This window comes from Urtica dioica, chromosome 4 (assembly GCF_054948205.1).
Source record: "Urtica dioica subsp. dioica isolate 48M chromosome 4, U.dioica_male_clone48M_v1_H2, whole genome shotgun sequence".
In the NCBI taxonomy this organism is placed as follows: domain Eukaryota; kingdom Viridiplantae; phylum Streptophyta; class Magnoliopsida; order Rosales; family Urticaceae; genus Urtica; species Urtica dioica.
This window is the reverse complement of record NC_142759.1, coordinates 12647406-12664982: the sequence shown is the minus strand read 5'-3', so window position 1 is coordinate 12664982 and position 17577 is coordinate 12647406. Positions and strand designations below refer to the sequence as shown.

The 17577-nt window shown below is 38.0% G+C and overlaps 2 protein-coding genes across 2 annotated transcripts; both read left to right on the top strand.

The window, feature by feature from the left end:
• The first annotated feature begins 1343 nt into the window (after positions 1 to 1343).
• On the top strand, positions 1344 to 3032 carry LOC149400533 (putative expansin-B2). The gene is made up of 3 exons (XM_089612315.1): positions 1344 to 1667; positions 1753 to 2053; positions 2498 to 3032. Exons 1-3 carry the CDS (start codon positions 1439 to 1441, stop codon positions 2826 to 2828), a joined length of 861 nt encoding a protein of 286 aa, XP_089468441.1. The 5' UTR covers positions 1344 to 1438; the 3' UTR covers positions 2829 to 3032.
• Positions 3033 to 15594: 12562 nt separating this feature from the next.
• LOC149400532 (uncharacterized) lies at positions 15595 to 17321 on the top strand. The gene has a single exon (XM_089610300.1). The coding sequence runs from the start codon at positions 15700 to 15702 to the stop codon at positions 17044 to 17046; it is 1347 nt and encodes a 448-aa protein (XP_089466426.1). The 5' UTR covers positions 15595 to 15699; the 3' UTR covers positions 17047 to 17321.
• Positions 17322 to 17577: the final 256 nt, after the last annotated feature.

Genomic DNA, 17577 nt, shown 5'->3' with positions numbered 1-17577 from the left:
AATTTCTTCACCGTGATCCAATTACAATGGGTCTTCAATTTAGTTTCTAACTTTTTAGACGAAAAAAAAACAGAAATAAACATAACCCATGTTCTTAGATTAAATTAATTTAATGTTTTTGGTTTGTATGATGATCCGCTATATCACCATTACATCATCACCAAGAAAAAGAGAGGTTTTTGCAGGGATATATAATATGACCCAAATCCTGCCAAATATTACGTGCTGTTGTTTTACAACGATGTGGACGTGCACGTGGAGATCAGATTTAATCACGACCGTCCATTTCCAAATGTACGAATGAGATACGAATTCAACGGTCTACCAACCACCATTAACGGCAACATCAACGACCGAGTTTCGGGTTATTAAGTTGAGAAAACTGGAGAAGACTAAATACCATCGCTTACTTGAGATTTTATAGCAGCGTATATACCTCCTGGAAAAGTGGGTCTATATATATATATATATATATATTGAAATTGTGGGTCTTTTTATATTATAACTGCGTTTTATATATACTGAAATGCGATGCGTAAATGTTGGACCCATTAAGTTTAATTCTACTATTTTCTGTCTTTTTTACATATGAATTTAAATTCAAGAGGATATTTATACTATATCTAGTATAACTATTCTAAGAACAGCGTGTGAAGCGAAATGTGTATATATATATATATATATATATATATATATATATATATGTATATATATATATATGTATATATATTGAGTATGCGAAGTAACGCATAAAATAGATCAACACAATTTATAATATTGGCTATATATATCAAAGTACACAATATTTTGCTATAAAGACACATTTTGTCTACGTCAATAGGTCTATATATTTTTAAATACTTGTGAGCCAATGCCATATACCTTTATATTTACACTTTTAAGTAACGTGCAAGAAAGCTATATAAATATATGGAAACCGCATGGTGCGCTCATTGGTTTATAAAAACGACTGAAATTCTTCTAATATTGGAATTAAAGTTCAATTGTATATTATAAATAATAATTTTTTTTAACAGAATCACATATTCACATGTCGCTTAAAAATCACAATGATAAATCACATATTCACATGTCGCTTAAAAATCACAATGATAATCCATAAAAATATTTACTCGTATCCAATAATTAACTGCCATGTCATTTCTGGTAAGATATCATTCTTCACACAGACACACACATATTATATATACAGAAGAAAATCAACCTTATCTACCCCCTCACAGAAGAGGACACGTGGCTAAATATAAGGGGGTGAATCCGAACCCCATGCGATCTTAAACCCTCTATATATACTCGCACTCCATGCTCACAAAACTCACCACAAACACCCACGAACAAATACAAGAACAACATAACATAAACACTAGAGAGAGAGAGAGAGAGAGTCACGGGTTGTAGAAAAAGCAAGCAAGCAACAATGGCCTATCATTTCCCTCAAAAACACGTCCAGCCAACAATCTTATTCTTAGCCACTCTCCTAGTCTCACTCTCACTCTTCTCAAACCCTAGCTTTTGCTTCAACCCCAAGAGCTTATCACCATTGCACTTCAATTATACCACCACCTCAAGCCGTCACTTGTCCGAGTCCGGCTGGTCCGACGCCGGTGCCACGTGGTACGGCGGCCCTCACGGCGATGGAAGTGAAGGTACGTACGGAGTATATATATCTACACACACACACACACACACATATATATATATACTAAGTTTGACGTGTGATTATATTACTAGGCGGAGCGTGTGGGTACGAAGAGGCGGTGGGAAAAGCGCCGTTCTCGTCGATGATAACGGCGGGAGGGCCGTCGTTGTTTGACGGCGGGAAAGGGTGCGGGGCTTGCTTTGAGGTGAAGTGCACCGCCGACAAGGCTTGCTCCGGAGCTCCGGTGAGAGTGGTCATCACCGACTCTTGCCCAGGCTGCACCGATCAGGCCGTACGTTTCGACCTCAGCGGCACCGCCTTCGGAGCCATGGCCGCCTCCGGCCAGGACGACCACCTCCGCGACGCCGGCAAATTGCAGATTCAGTATCGAAGGTAAGTTTATCATAAATATGTAATATTTTGAGATTTACAAGCATTGTGAATTTTGTGCCGTTTCTAGAAATCTGATGGAATAATTATTCATTAATTTACGCAAGATTTATGGCTCCATAATTGAGCAGCTCATTTATTGATTATGATAAACTTTTTTAATTTGGGTTATATAGTGGAGTGTGATTAATTTTGTAGTAAGATTTTTCTGTCCATTTATAGTGTGATATTAATTAACGGGGGTGATCTTAAAATTTAAAGTAATATGTTACTTAATAATAAGAATATTATTCGTATAAATCAGTCTAGAGCAGTAATTATTATTTTTGTATCCTATTCTGTTTCTGTCACAGTCAATAATGAATAATTCAATAGGATCAGCATACAATATACTAATTATAAATAAATTACTACCACAGGTTAATTAACTAATACGTACATTTGCAGGGTTAAGTGCAACTATCCGGGACAGACCATAGCCTTCAAAGTTGATCAAGGGTCAAACCCTAACTACTTCGCTACCCTGATCGAATATGAAGACGGGGACGGAACTTTAGCTGGAGCGGACCTCAAGCAGGCTTTAGATTCTGACACGTGGCAACCCATGCAACAATCATGGGGCGCCAAGTGGAAGCTCGACGCGGGCTCCACGCTCAAGGCACCTTTCTCAATCCGCCTCCAATCGGGAAAGTCCGGCAAAGTCGTCGTCGCCGAGAATGTTATTCCGGCCGATTGGACCCCGGGCCAGACTTACAGATCATATGTTAACTTCAATTAGTTTATAAGAGTTAAAATTAATCTGTGTCTTGTGTCTCGCTTTTAAAATGTTGCATGCTACAATTTACTATATTAAAGAAATTTAACCCTAAGTCCTTATTACTATGAGTGACTTGGAGGTTTGTGATTGTGTGTCCTTATTGAGGACTATATACATGTCACTATTGAATATTAAAGAATAATTGAGAGCTCTTATATTGATTTATCCTTGATTTTGTCTTTATTCGCTCTTATCGTGAGTGATTTGCGCGTAACCTATGTTTATAAGTTTTTCTTCAGCGTACTTTGGACAAAATGATGATACGTTCCTGATCATGGGTCAGGACTAAATGCATGTTGCATTCTAAAATCTCCAGTAAACTTATATTTATGGCGTTATTTACGCCATAAATATTTTGATAATGACTTCATAACAACGCCATGAAGGCCACATGGTCAATAATAAGCACTTACGTAAGTACCTTAAAAAACTGATAATTAAACTGATTGGCTTTCCTAAATTTGACATAGAACGCAACTAATAAGTATGTACAAGTTCATGAGTAATTTATTTCACTGTCAATTAATTTTGATATAGAATCTTGATATCTTTTACTTTGATACATCATCAGAACTCGGCAAAGCCTAAGATGATGATTTAACGCAAAGAGTCAACCATATCGAGGGATGCCATGTTGAAAGAAAACTGACAAAGATTTATAAAGTTGTGATTTGTGAACTAATGGTTTACCCTTTTGGTAATATTGTGGTCAGGCATGTGGGTCCCATCAAACGGACATAACCGTCTAACCATAAGTCTATGTGAGAGAGACACATGAGACAAGATGGTACGTTGACTTTATTTATTATACATCCTAACAATAAATAGAAAGTTGTCGTTTACTTTGCCAGAGAAATAATTATCATAAATAATAATTAATTTTATTGAAATTCTGCATTCCTACCCTGTATTTTTAAATGTATCATATCACTCCTCACATATTTTACTTTATCGGTAAATTATCCGTATGCTTTTATTAATTTATACAAATTTATCTGTCTTATTCTTTAATTTTATTCCTTCCAAGATCTTCTTTCTTTTGTGCAATGACCACCTTCAAAACCGCTGACAAGGTGGATAATGTAGGTCATCTTTGTCCAAAAAAAATTCGTGGCATTGTATTTTCACACAATGTCTTGTAATTAAGTTAGGTTATCTCCAACCATACTCCATTTTTTTTTTTACAAATGCAATAAGATTAAGCTCCAACCAAATTAACTTCAAAATTCTTTCTAAAATGCAGTTTATGCATTTTAGAGTAGGTAGGCGGTACTGTTCATTACTTAAAATGTAGAAATGATTACACTTTGACCCATATATTAATGGAGATAATGTAATTAAAAAAAATACAAAATGACATTTTCAAGTTGAAAGAAAATTACAAAACTAAAAACTACATTAAGTAATAAAAATACAATGCAACAAAACAAAAATAAAAATACAATAGATGGAGAAGAAGAATTGATAGAAAATACATTAACAAAACGATAATAATCGAAAATGCAACCATTGTGCAAACTATTCGAGAGCCTCACGGCCCCAAAAAACCAATATCTTGCAATGAAGGAAGCCTGCAGAAAAGACGTAGAACATGCTTTTGGAGTTCTCCAATCACGATTTGTAACTGTACTGAGGCCGTCAAGATTTTGAAAAAAAAAGTGTTACAAGATATAATGATAGCATGCATAATTATGCATAGCATGATAATCAAGAATGAGTGTGATCTTAGTGCACCCATTGAAGTTGCAAGAGAAACACCATAACTGGAGGTTGAAACTATGGTGGATGAGGATACACGACTTCAAGAGGATGGATTGGAATATTTTGATACATTCTCGGCACAACTTTATGTGAACAATGCATTTTTGAGTGGAGACTTGTATGAAGTGTTTATCGAACTACCTCTCGGTTATATGCCTCACGTGAAGTCATCAGCAAGCAAGCTAGTGTGTTGCTTTCACAAATCAATCTATGGTCAGCCTCGCGTCAATGGAATCTCAAGTTCACCGAAGTGTTAACTATGCTTGATTTTCAACAATCCAAGTCAAACTACTCCTTATTTACTAGGATTCTAGAAGGCCACATGTTCAGTTTTGAGCCTATCTTGTTGTACGTTTTTTGTCGCCGGGCCTAACGCACAAGTTATTACTGATGTCAAAAAGTACAACTACGTACATAGCAGTTTCAAGATCAAAGATCTGGGAGGTTTGAAATATTTCTTCAATTAATAATAAGTCACGACAACTCCATAATTCATTTAAGAAGTTCATATTGTTGAGTTTTTCCTTTGCGCCAAATCACACAGAAACCAGAACACCACAAGTTTGTTTACGAGGTTCAGTCAAATCGACCTAATCCCCGGAATTCCCCTCTCGGAATTCGTTTTGCACTATGATCAAAGAACACTCTTACAGCCACTCACCTGGTGATCTCACAATCCGAGAACCACCACCTAAAGAAATGGAGGAGAAGAAGATGACGAACTACCCAAGAATTTCCCAACTCTCTAGCTCAATCTCTCAGACTCTCTCTCTCTCAATTCTTTTCTTTATGCGACTGTGTGTTTCTATTACCGTTAGCACAGTACTATATATATACATCCCCTTTTTAACTCCTCAGGACTAACAACTAACTTAACCATTTATAAACCATGATTAAGATTAGCTTTACAAAAGAGAAACAAAAGCACTAACCGCTAACAACCTAACCACGGTTAAGGTACAACTAATATCAACAAACTCCACCTTAGTTGTTCCTTGACCACCAATCATAGTGCAGAGCTCCGAGAGGATCATCACTCAATCTTCTATCTTCTTGCTTGAACCCCAAGCAACTTCAAGCAGTGCTTAAACTTGCTCAGAGGAAGAACCTTCGTGCCACAGTCCGCCGGATTCTCTTCTGTTCCCACTTTCTGAATCTCCACCACACCTTGCATCACCTTGTCCCTTATGAAGTGATATTTCACTTCTATGTGTTTAGTCCGGTCGTGAAACACTGGATTTTTGCATAGGTGTATTGCACTTTGACTGTCAGAAAACACTGTAGCCTTTCCGGTGAAGAACTTCAACTCTCTCAACATTCCTTGTAGCCAAATCCCTTATTTCACGGCTTCTGTAGCAGCAATATACTCTGCCTCGGTGGTGGACAGAGTTACCACTGGCTGAAGCTGCGATCTCCAGCTCACACAGTTATTACACACAAGGAAATAATAAGCTGATGTTGACCTACGAGTGTCTCTGTCTCCAGCATAGTCAGAATCCACAAATCCACACAGATTAACCTCTTCATCAGGCTTGCCAACGTACATGAGGCCAGTTCGAGTTTATCCTGCGATATATCTTAACATGCCCACAATAGCAAACCAATGAGGCTTTCTCGGATTCGACATGAATCGACTGAGGCAGCTAATGGCATAAGCCAAATCCGGACGAGTACAGGTCATGGCGTACATGATAGAACCCACAACATTGGAGTAAGGTTTATCAGCCATGAATTGATGACCCTCTGCATCAGTCGGACACTGAGATTTTGACAGCTGTACTTGGCTTCCCAACGGCAAACTGTTCACCTTGGCTTGATTTACTCCAAACTTTCCCACCAGCTTTTCAAGGTACCCTTGCTGATTTAAGAAAAGTCTTTTTTTTGCACGGTTCCTCTCGATCTTCATTCCTAAGATCTTGCCAGCTGCTCCAAGGTCTTTCATATCGAACTCAGACCTGAGTAGTTCCTTCATTTTTTCGACTCTATGTTTGTCCTTGCTTATTAACAACATGTCGTCAACATAAAGTAACAAATACTCAGCATCTACAGGACTTAGTCCTCTGAAATATAGGCATGAGTCATAGTAGCTCCTACAGAACCCTTGAGCAGTGATAAAAGTGTCAAAACGAATGTACCACTGTCTCGGGGACTGTTTCAACCCATAGAGAGACTTTTTGAGTAGACAAACCATGTCCTTCTTCTTCTGAACCTCATACCCTTCGGGCTGTTCCATGTAGATGACCTCATCTAAGTCTCCGTGTAGAAACGCAGTTTTGACGTCCATTTGTTCTAACTCAAAGTCGAACTGAGTTACAAGAGACAACATCACTCTAATGGTTTTGTATTTGACCACCGGTGAGAATATCTCGTTGTAATCAACTCCCTCCCTTTGAGTGAACCCTTTTGCTACTAAGCGAGCCTTGTATCTCACGGCATCACTGTCCGTAGCTCATTCTTTGACCTTAAAGATCCATTTGCATTCCACTGTAGACTTATCCTTTGGCCGCTTCACCACCTCCCATGTATGATTCTTGTGGAGTGAATCCATTTCTTCATTCATCGCCATTCTCCACTGTTTTGACTCTTTACACTTCATGGCTTGTGCAAACGACTCAGGCTCTGTCTTGTTGATTTCCACAGCCGCCATAAAAGCATAAGCCAGCAACTCTGTGTAGGCTGAGAATCCATATCTCTCAACAGGCCTTTGCACTCTTCTATCCCTGTCTCTTACTAGTTGATAGCTCGTAGGAGATTGGCTTCCATCTTCCGGTAAGGATTCTTCTTGAGGCCTTGGTGTTTGAGGCTCAATATCAGCAGCTTCATTTTCTCCCTTGTCTTGTTTCTGTTGAGTGTCTAAACTCAGCTCCACCTGATCAGATAACCCATGTATCTATTGTACTGTGATATCTTTCTCTACAGTCCCTGCAGGGTTAGTTTTCACAGACATAGTAGTAGACATATCACCAGGTTTTTGAAGACAAGGAAAATCATTTTCATTGAAGATAACGTCTCTACTATTGATAACCTTAAAACCCTTTTCACCTCTAAGCCACAACCTATAACCTTTTGTACCCGATGGATAGCCCAAGAAAACACATTTTATTGCTCTAGGATCTAACTTGCTTTCCTTTTGGTGAGCATAAGCACTACAGCCGAAAACCTTAAGGTTAGAGAGGTCATGAATTTTACCAGACCATACTTCTTCAGGTGTTTTGAAAGCTATGGCACTTGAAGGACTTCTATTTACCAGGTAGGTTGCTGTCATCACAGCCTCTCCCCAGAAGTTCTTCGGCAGTCCAGAGCTAATCAGCATGCACCTTGATTTGTCCAGCAAAGTCCGGTTCATTCTTTCAGCTACACCGTTCTGTTGTGGTGTGTGCCTCACCGAGTGATGTCTTTGGATTCCTGTTTCCTTACCATAAGAGTCAAACATCTCACTGCAAAACTCCAACCCATTGTCAGTCCTCAAGGTCTTGACCTTTCGATCCGTTAGATTTTCAACAAGAATTTTCCAAGTTCTAAATTTTTCAAAAGCATCACTCTTATTTTTAAGTAAGTAAACCCACACTTTCCTAGAGTAATCATCAACAAGAGAAAGAAAATAAATGTTACCACCATGTGTAGGATTCTTCTCTGGTCCCCACAAATCGGAGTGGATATACTCGAGAATGTGTGTGGATGAGTGTTTGCCCGACTTGAACTTCAACCGGTGATGTTTGTCGAGCACGCAATGTTCGCAGAAGTCAATATTTGACAATTTGTCCTTGCCAAAGTATTGATTTCCTTTCATGATCTGAAGACCCTTGTCGCTTATGTGTCCTAATCTCCTGTGCCATAGGACAGCTTTCTGGTCCTCCGAGGAATCAATTGCTGGTGCTGCTGTGCCTGATATTGTTTCTCCGATAAGATAGTATAGACCATCTATCTTGACTCCCTTGATATATGTCATGGCTCCCTTGGTGATCTTCATTGTCCCTGACTCGATCTTGTTGCTGTAGCCTGAGTCATCTAAAACTCCGAGAGACACCAAGTTCCTAGTTAGACTAGGGACTAGCTGGACATTCTTTAGCACTCTGCAGCAACCATCGAACATCTTTATAGTGATATTCCCAATGCCTGCTACCAAGCATGTTTCACTGTTGCCGAGGACCACTTTGCCTCCTTCAACCCTTCTGAAATCCGAGAGATATTCCTTGTTGTGCGTTATGTGATACGTACAACCGGAATCCAAGATCCAATCACTATTCTCTCCTTCATTTGAGATCAGTAGAACCTCTCCGTTATCGCAGCCGTCGCCATAGTTGGCCGAGTCTTGATTTGTGGTACTTGAACTCGCTTTGTCCTTCTGATTCTTTTGCCATTTGAAACAGTCTTTTTTCAGGTGCCCAACCTTCTTGCAGTAGAAGCAGGTTCTTGTCTCCTTATTGTCATTGTTTGTTGACTTTTGCGGATTCTTGTTACTGGACTTTCCTTTCTTGGTCTTTGGAGTGTTCTTATTCTGACTTCTTTCTTGACCATAGTGAATTTCTGCATTTGATGAGTTGGTCTTCTCTGATTTCATCTCAAATTCCTTGGATCTCAGAGCAGACACAACTTCATCAAGAGTAATATGTGTACGACCATACTTGATAGCAGATTTCACTTCCTTATAAGCGTCAGACAAAGAATTCAGAATAATAATGGCCTGATTTTCTTCACTCAAAGATTCTTTTTCGCCAGAGTTAGCTAATTCGATAGTCATTCTTCTAAAGTCATCAAGATTCTCCTCTAATGATTTGGACGAGTTCATTTTGAAACCAAAAAGTCTTTCTTTCAGAAAAAATTTGTTAGTCAAAGATTTTGCTTGAAAAAGTTCATCAAGTCTCTTCCAAATTTTAGCAGGAGTGTCGTCACTATCGATCTGGCGAATAATGGAATCAGAGAGGTTGAAAATCAGGATACCTATCGCAGTTTCGAGGATCTCATTCTTCTGATCCTCAGTTGTCTCTTCTGGCCAGATTATCGGTTCCTCGATAGCCTTCAGAAGATGTTGTTGAGCGAGCAACGCCTTGATTTTCCTCTGCCATATCCGATAGTCGCCGGAGCCATCAAATTTGTCGATGTCGATCCTCATACTGCTCGCCGGGATTGGATTGGAGAACAGCTGGATTTCACCGATACGACGACTCTGAATGGCTCTTGATTCTTCTTTATCCGTGTTCCTTTGATCTTCAGATTCTTCTTTGACCGGATCCGATTTCGGCTTTGAGTCCGCCAGCTTGATTCGATCTTGATTTCACGAGGTGTGATTCTTGAGCAAACGCCGACCAGGCTCTGATACCACTTGTTGAGTTTTTCCTTTGCGCCAAATCACACAGAAACCAGAACACCACAAGTTTGTTTACGAGGTTCAGTCAAATCGACCTAATCCCCGGAATTCCCCTCTCGGAATTCGTTTTGCACTATGATCAAAGAACACTCTTACAGCCACTCACCCGGTGATCTCACAATCCGAGAACCACCACCTAAAGAAATGGAGGAGAAGAAGATGACGAACTACCCAAGAATTTCCCAACTCTCTAGCTCAATCTCTCAGACTCTCTCTCTCTCAATTCTTTTTTTTATGCGACTGTGTGTTTCTATTACCGTTAGCACAGTACTATATATATACATCCCCTTTTTAACTCCTCAGGACTAACAACTAACTTAACCATTTATAAACCATGATTAAGATTAGCTTTACAAAAGAGAAACAAAAGCACTAACCGCTAACAACCTAACCACGGTTAAGGTACAACTAATATCAACACATATATTAATATTATTGCTCTAGTTTCAGCGGCTCTTGAAAAGGGAAGAAAGGATTAAATTCCAATTTTTAGATAGGAATTCGTGATATATCAAATAACTATTCCGAATATCAAAAGTACTGATTTTTATTAAAATTTGAGCGAATTTTTTCTTGAACATACTATGATGCCGACTAAGGTTGAAACTAAATCTTCGATAAATTAAGGTTCATATGAAATTATCAGACTCACAATATAGGTGAGAATAAATAAAGATTAATGTGAAAATTACAAGCTGTGTTCTTAAGATTATATTGATTAAGACAGTATTTTCAAATTGGCTGATCAGTTTCTCTTAACTTAAATAATCACTCTACATAACCATTGCCCATCACCCTGCTTCGGTTTTTATATGCTTTGAAAATAAGCGAAAAAGTGTTCAGAAATGATTGTTTACAGACTAATCTTACTTCACTCAAAGAAGCAATGTGTTTGCTTAACCAAGAGTTCACTGACTAATTGAAATAGTACGTACTATAAGTACAATCTCATGTCCCACACTATTCTGAAAGCTCAACTATATTAATTAAGAAACATGCATGATGTTGAAAAACAAAATAATACACAAAGATATATTAATTGAACAGGAAACCATGAACAGCGCGCATATATATATATATATATATATATGTATATATATATATATATGTATATGTATATGTGTGTGCGCGCTCGCGAGAAATAGGTAAGATTATCCATAGTAGACATGAATAATACTTTCAAGAGTCTCTAGAAAAGTTTTTCCTTACCATCCATAAAATACTACATTTATGATGAGATCGTCATAAAATACTCCATTTATAGGAAGAGTGAGATTGGAAAAGTAAATTTTTTTCGGATCCAGTGGTTATCTAGTCATATGAAACGTTAGAAATTTTGAAATAACTAACGTTTCGTTAATTTTTTGTAAATAGTCAGGTAAATCTATTTACGCTATCAAAATAGCTAAAAACGCATAATAAATTTATAGTAAATATGGTTATTTACGAAATATTTACAAAAGTTTTTGGTTATTTACGAAAAATTTACAAAACGTTGACTAAAAACGCAAACGTTTATGGTTATGTGGCTTATAACTAAACTTTGGATTTTTTTTCTCCTCTGAAAGTACGATTAGATTTGTCAACAACTTTCTTCTATAATAATTAATTATTTAGAAAGAAACACAACATAGTAATATCAGCTGTCTATAGTTTTTATTACGTCTATGTCTACGATTTTGTGTTAAGATTTGATTGTATCGCGAGCATTACACTAAAACTATTCAGCGCAGCTATTACTTTAATAATGCTAGTAAATGATTTAATACTAGCATCTAACTATGAGTTATGCAGTTTAACAGGCTCAAAGGCCTGATATAAGGGATATTCCGTAACAGAGGGGAAATTCCGTAAATATCTCAATCTAAACACTGAATTCCTTATATACCTTCTATTTGAAAATGTCTTCCGAGATAAATATCCGGGAAAAAATTATGCTTAATATACTTTATATATAAATCTAAAAATTATGCTAAATATCCGGTAAGAGCACATGACCATTGAGAATGAGATATGAGAAATAGAATGGGAAATGAGGTGTTATAAAAAAAATGAACTTTAAATAAACATTTTTTTAGAGATTTTGAATAGAAAAATCTCAAGGATTAGGCCACTTGAAACATTAGATTTACAATCTAAACATTTTAAACATGTTTAAAATCTAATCAAATAACATTTTATATCATTGTTAGCATTTTTCATATGTTAATTTTGATAAATGGCTTATTTAGGTAGCGGTGGTGTTCGTTGTGGTGGCTTGGTGGAGTCGTGGTCGTCGTGATGAGAGTGAGAGAGAGAGAGAGAGAGAGAGAGAGAGAGAGAGAGAAAAGTCGAGAGTTTAAGTGAGAAAGAAATTAAGTAAGAAGAAGACATACTGAAAAAATTCACAAATATTAAGCGCGAATAATTGATCGCGTGAATAAAAAAAATGAAATTAGAATTAGCCAAGACAAGTCGCGAGTGTAGCATTGAATGTCGCAGTTATTTAGTCACAACTTGTCGCGGCTATTCTCGAAAAAAATAATTGTGGTTATTGATGGTATTTATTGTAGCGACATCAACAAGAAGTGAAGAGGAAAAAATAATTAAAAAGGAATACTTTCATGAGTGGTCCTCGTATTTTTAAAACATTGTACTCTGACTCTGACCTTATTGTTTTCTTAAAATACGTATTGTTTTCTAAGTTTTCTTAAATACGTAACTTCACTAAATAAAAAATAAAATTAAAAAAAAAAATTAAAAAAAATCTTCACTTGTAGATTGTAAACAGTTTCATAGTGTATTTGATAAGTAAAATTACCAAACCACCCCTTAAAATTGGCCTCATCAAATAGGGAGAGCTGGACATATATGGCTCATTCAGATCTGCTTAGATCAGATACATGTTAATTAGACATCACACGTGAATAATATTTTTTATATGCTTTTTAAATTTAGTAAAGAGAAAGTAAATAACGAATATTGACGAGTTAAAATACAAAAAATTCAAGGGAAATTAATAGCTTTGTTAACATCTAAGGTGAAATTAGCAATTTATAAGTGGAATACAATTCAATTCAAGGTGGGTGGTCATAAAAATTCAAAGGGAAAAGAAGATATATGATCAAATTAGACCATTATATATATATATATATATATATATATATATATATATATATCCAAAGGCGGAACTGCTTTGGGCCCATGAGGGTCCAATGCCCCCAATCAACTTTTGAAAATTGTAATATTTACTCTAAATTTTTTTGTAAATTTTTATAATTTTAGCCCAAATTTATATAACTTTCCTAAATTTGCTCCTTCTGATTTTTTTTTCAAATTTGTCCCCACTCATTGGAATAGATCACTTGAAACGTTAGATTTGCAATCTAGCCAACATTTTAGACATGTTTAAAATCTAGTCGCATTTGAAGATGTTGCCTTATTAATCAGATAGTATTTTTTATAATTGTCTCTAGTATTTTCATACGTTAATTTTGGTAAATAGCTGCTAATTTACTCAAATAAAGGAAACATTGACTAGTTACTTAAAATCAAGTTTGAAATTGACGGGATGGTTATAACGCTTTTATATGTAAATAGTTTTATATTTATTTTTCCATAACAGCTTGTATCGGTGTATTTACCCTCATAACGTTGTCCACGTTCACAATAGATCAAATCAAATAACTGAATTCCCCATATTTCGGCTGCCTGGTATAGAAGAGGCCTTGAGTACACATTGGTAGACCTTACATTTCGGAACTATATCGTACTAAAAACCGTACAAATGAAAATTATGCGGCACGTAAATAGTAAAAGAAAAAATTGATATGTGGTACGTACATGTTTTTTTTTTATTTTTTTAGACTTTAGTGGCACGTACATGTTTTGAGTGAGCAATATTTTTCTTTGACTGAAAGATGGTCCGAAGCAAACTATTAATTTTGTTATCAAAAGAAAATAGAATAGATAAGAAAGAAGTTATCAATTCAATATACTCAGCTCTAAAATGGAAACAAAAGGTAACCATTATTTAGAAAACAAATATTCCCTCACAGAAACTGTATTACTAATAGTGTCCCGATTTTTTTTTCTTTCTATATATTATGTATAAATAAGAACATTCAACGTTTTCATGTCCGAGTTTTATTACAATTTTGTTGTCTTAAGTCTTAACTTAATTAATAAGCTTCAAGACTAAATTGTATCATACGTGGCCTTTACTTCTATGCATCATCATTGGTTATCAATGTTTGTTTCGATCAATGCATTAATTTACCCGCATATTCGTCCACATTAAGATAAATAAATAAATAATAGGAATTCCACATTTTTCGGGTCCCTAGAAAAAACATGAGGCCTTAGTTAACTGCTAAACTTTCATTCTGGTTAAGTTTAGAATTGACTATATCGTACGTACTAAATAAAAGGAAAAGAAAGAAAAATCACTTGGACATAAATAAAAAGTCCTTAAAAAGACTCGGCGAGATCCTAAAACTTCGAGTCGACCTTTTGATATCGTAAAACAAGAAAATCTTCAGGTTGGCCGTTTACAAAATTAGTAAAGAAAAACGTAAAATATCGAAACCTACAATGTGAACACACATCAATGTGAACATACATTCAAACTTGTTCAAAGATAAACTTGACTAGCTAATCTCACGACACATTGTACATCCAGAAACCATGCATTTACGTAAAGTACGATGTACAGGTAGTACTGTTATACAACGAATATATCAGACAGAACATTTGTCTTTATTAAAATATATGTACATTATACATATATAATGGAATATAATTAATTAATTGGACAGCATTCTTTTTTTTTAACTGATTAATTGGACAATTCTTAAAAGATGTTAATTTTTTTTTTTTAATCAAATTACCACGAACGACTTTTTTTTTCAAGAAAAAATTAATTAAATTTGTTAGCCAAAATAGTACATGATATTTTTATGCAGTGGTAAATATGTAATATTACATTTTAAGGATTACTAAATAATTACTATGTAGCGAAAAAGGAGGTTGAACCAACCGACAGAGAAGGGGAAGCATTGGAGGAGATTAGTTTTCTTAGCTTGGAATTGAAGGGATATTAATAGGTATGGCAGTTAGAACCACTACTCTCACTCTCTTCCTCTCTTTCACTCCCCAACACTCATAACTTCTCTCTCTCCTCTCTCTCTCTCTCTCAACATTATTCTTACAATTGATTTGAGAGTCAATACATTGTACGGACACCCATTGTTGTTGGGCTGAATCCGGCGGCGGCGCCACCACCACTCCTCCTCAGTCCAAACTACACAGAAAAACGCGGTAGAAAAAGTCTCATACCCTCTTACATTCCTGCCACGTGTCACCACTCCTCAACACTAACAAAAATTGCATGCTATATCATGTTTCACTCTCTCTCCTCCACGCAATTCACACAAACACCAGTACTCCAACTAAAAACATGGAAGGCAGAGAGAGAAAGTACAGTGGTGCCACTAATTCACAACCTCTCATCACTACAATTATAACCCATTCATTATCCACAGCGATCCATCGCTCAATATGAATCCCCTCTCTCATTCCTCACCCTCCTTAATTCCCCCACTACTCTTTTCTCTTCCTTCCCGAATCCCCATCATTACAAGCTAATAGTAGTAATAAACACATGTACACTAAATAGCAATACCTAATATCTTAACATTCTAATAATAACAACAACATTGGTACATGGCTTTATTCGTGGACAACCAAACCGCGGACGCGACGCTGAAGCACTTCTGCCGAATCTGCAAGAAAGGGTTCGGGTGCGGGCGGGCGTTGGGCGGCCACATGAGGGCTCACGGAATCGGCAGCGAGGACTCGGGCCACCTCATCGACGACAACGAAGACGAGGACGAAGACGAGTGGGACGACCCGGCCCCCAGCAACAAGCGAATGTACGCTCTCCGAGCCAACCCAAACAATCGCCTCCGCAGCTGCCGAGCCTGCGAGCACTGCGGCAAGGAATTCTCGTCCTGGAAGTCCTTTCTCGAGCACGGAAAATGCGTTCCCGACGACGACGACTCCCTGGTCTCGTCGTCCCCGCCGGACTCCGGCGGCCACTGGTCCAAGCGCAAGAGATCCTTCAGAGCCATGGCGGCCAACAAGCAGATCTGTCCCTCCAGCGAGGACGAGGATCTCGCCAACTGCCTCATGATGCTCTCCAACGCCGCCGTGGACCCCGAGCCCGAGGAGTCCTGCGCCTCCGCCAGCAGAGACGAAAACGATCAGAAGAGGACGAAAGAAGAGGCGAGGAATCCGATGGCGCTGCAACAGCACTACGCGGACGCGCCGCCGATCTCGTTTCGAGTTCCGGAGCAGAAAGCCAAAGGGGTGTTCGAGTGCAAGGCGTGCAAGAAGGTCTTCAATTCCCACCAAGCCTTGGGGGGTCACAGGGCGAGCCACAAGAAGGTCAAAGGCTGCTTCGCCGCCAGACTCCACGATCCTCCGCCGCCGCCGCCGTACGAGGACGACGACGACAATCACGGCCAGCTCGTCTTCGCGCCGCCCAAGACTAATCACTCGGAGAAGAGGAGGTCGAAAGTGCACGAGTGCTCGATCTGCCACCGGATATTCTCGTCGGGGCAGGCGCTGGGAGGCCACAAGAGGTGCCACTGGATCACCTCCAACGCCGGACCGGCCTCCGTCGTGGGACCCGGCCCCGAGGCCACCGCCGCGCTCGCCAGGTTTCAGGAGAGCATCGACCAGATCAACCTCGCCGCCGTCGCCGCCGCCGTCTCAGCTCAACACCACGCCAACAACGTTGTTGTTGCGGCGGCGCCGGCGGCTCTGGACTTGAAGCTGGACCTGAACCTGCCGGCGGATCGTCAGGAAAGCGATGAGGAGTGCAAGAAGAAGAAGAGTGGGAACAGTGGTGAGGTGGCTGGGAGTGCGGTGATGGAAGACGAAGCTGACAGCAAGGTGAAGTTAGCGAAGCTGAGTGAGCTGAAAGACATGAGCGGGGGTGAAGGTTCGTCACCGTGGTTACAGGTGGGGATTGGTTCAACTACTGATGTTGGATCAACTGTCCCTTAAAAAAATAAAAACAACTTTTTTTTTTCCTGCCTTCGAAAAGCAGTGTTGTACTGATCAGGGAGCTTTCACAATCGGTACAGTTCTCTCTCTTTCTCTTTTTCTTTTTTTTTCAATTTCTTTCACCTTTTTTTATTTATTATTCTTTTTATTAATTTAATATCGTAAGTAGATATTTAGTCCCATGAGGATATATATTATATTTTTTTATGTTTATTTTTTAAGTCAATAAATATGTAAATTTTGGTGGGTCAAGCATACCCAACTTTGAATACTAATAGCACTATATTCTTTATTCTCGTTTATTTTAGAGAATCGCAATTGTATTTGACGTCTTTTGTGATAGTGAATAAAACTTGAATGTTGAATGGATGGGTTAGAAATAGTGAGAGAGAGAGAGAGAAGCTATTATGCGTTAGACTGGATAAATGTTCACTAGGAAATATAGTAGCACTGCAGTTTCTATTTTCTTGATGTAAAATTAGAACAAAGAAGATTGATGATTGGTTTTAGGCTTTTAGCACATTAAGAGTT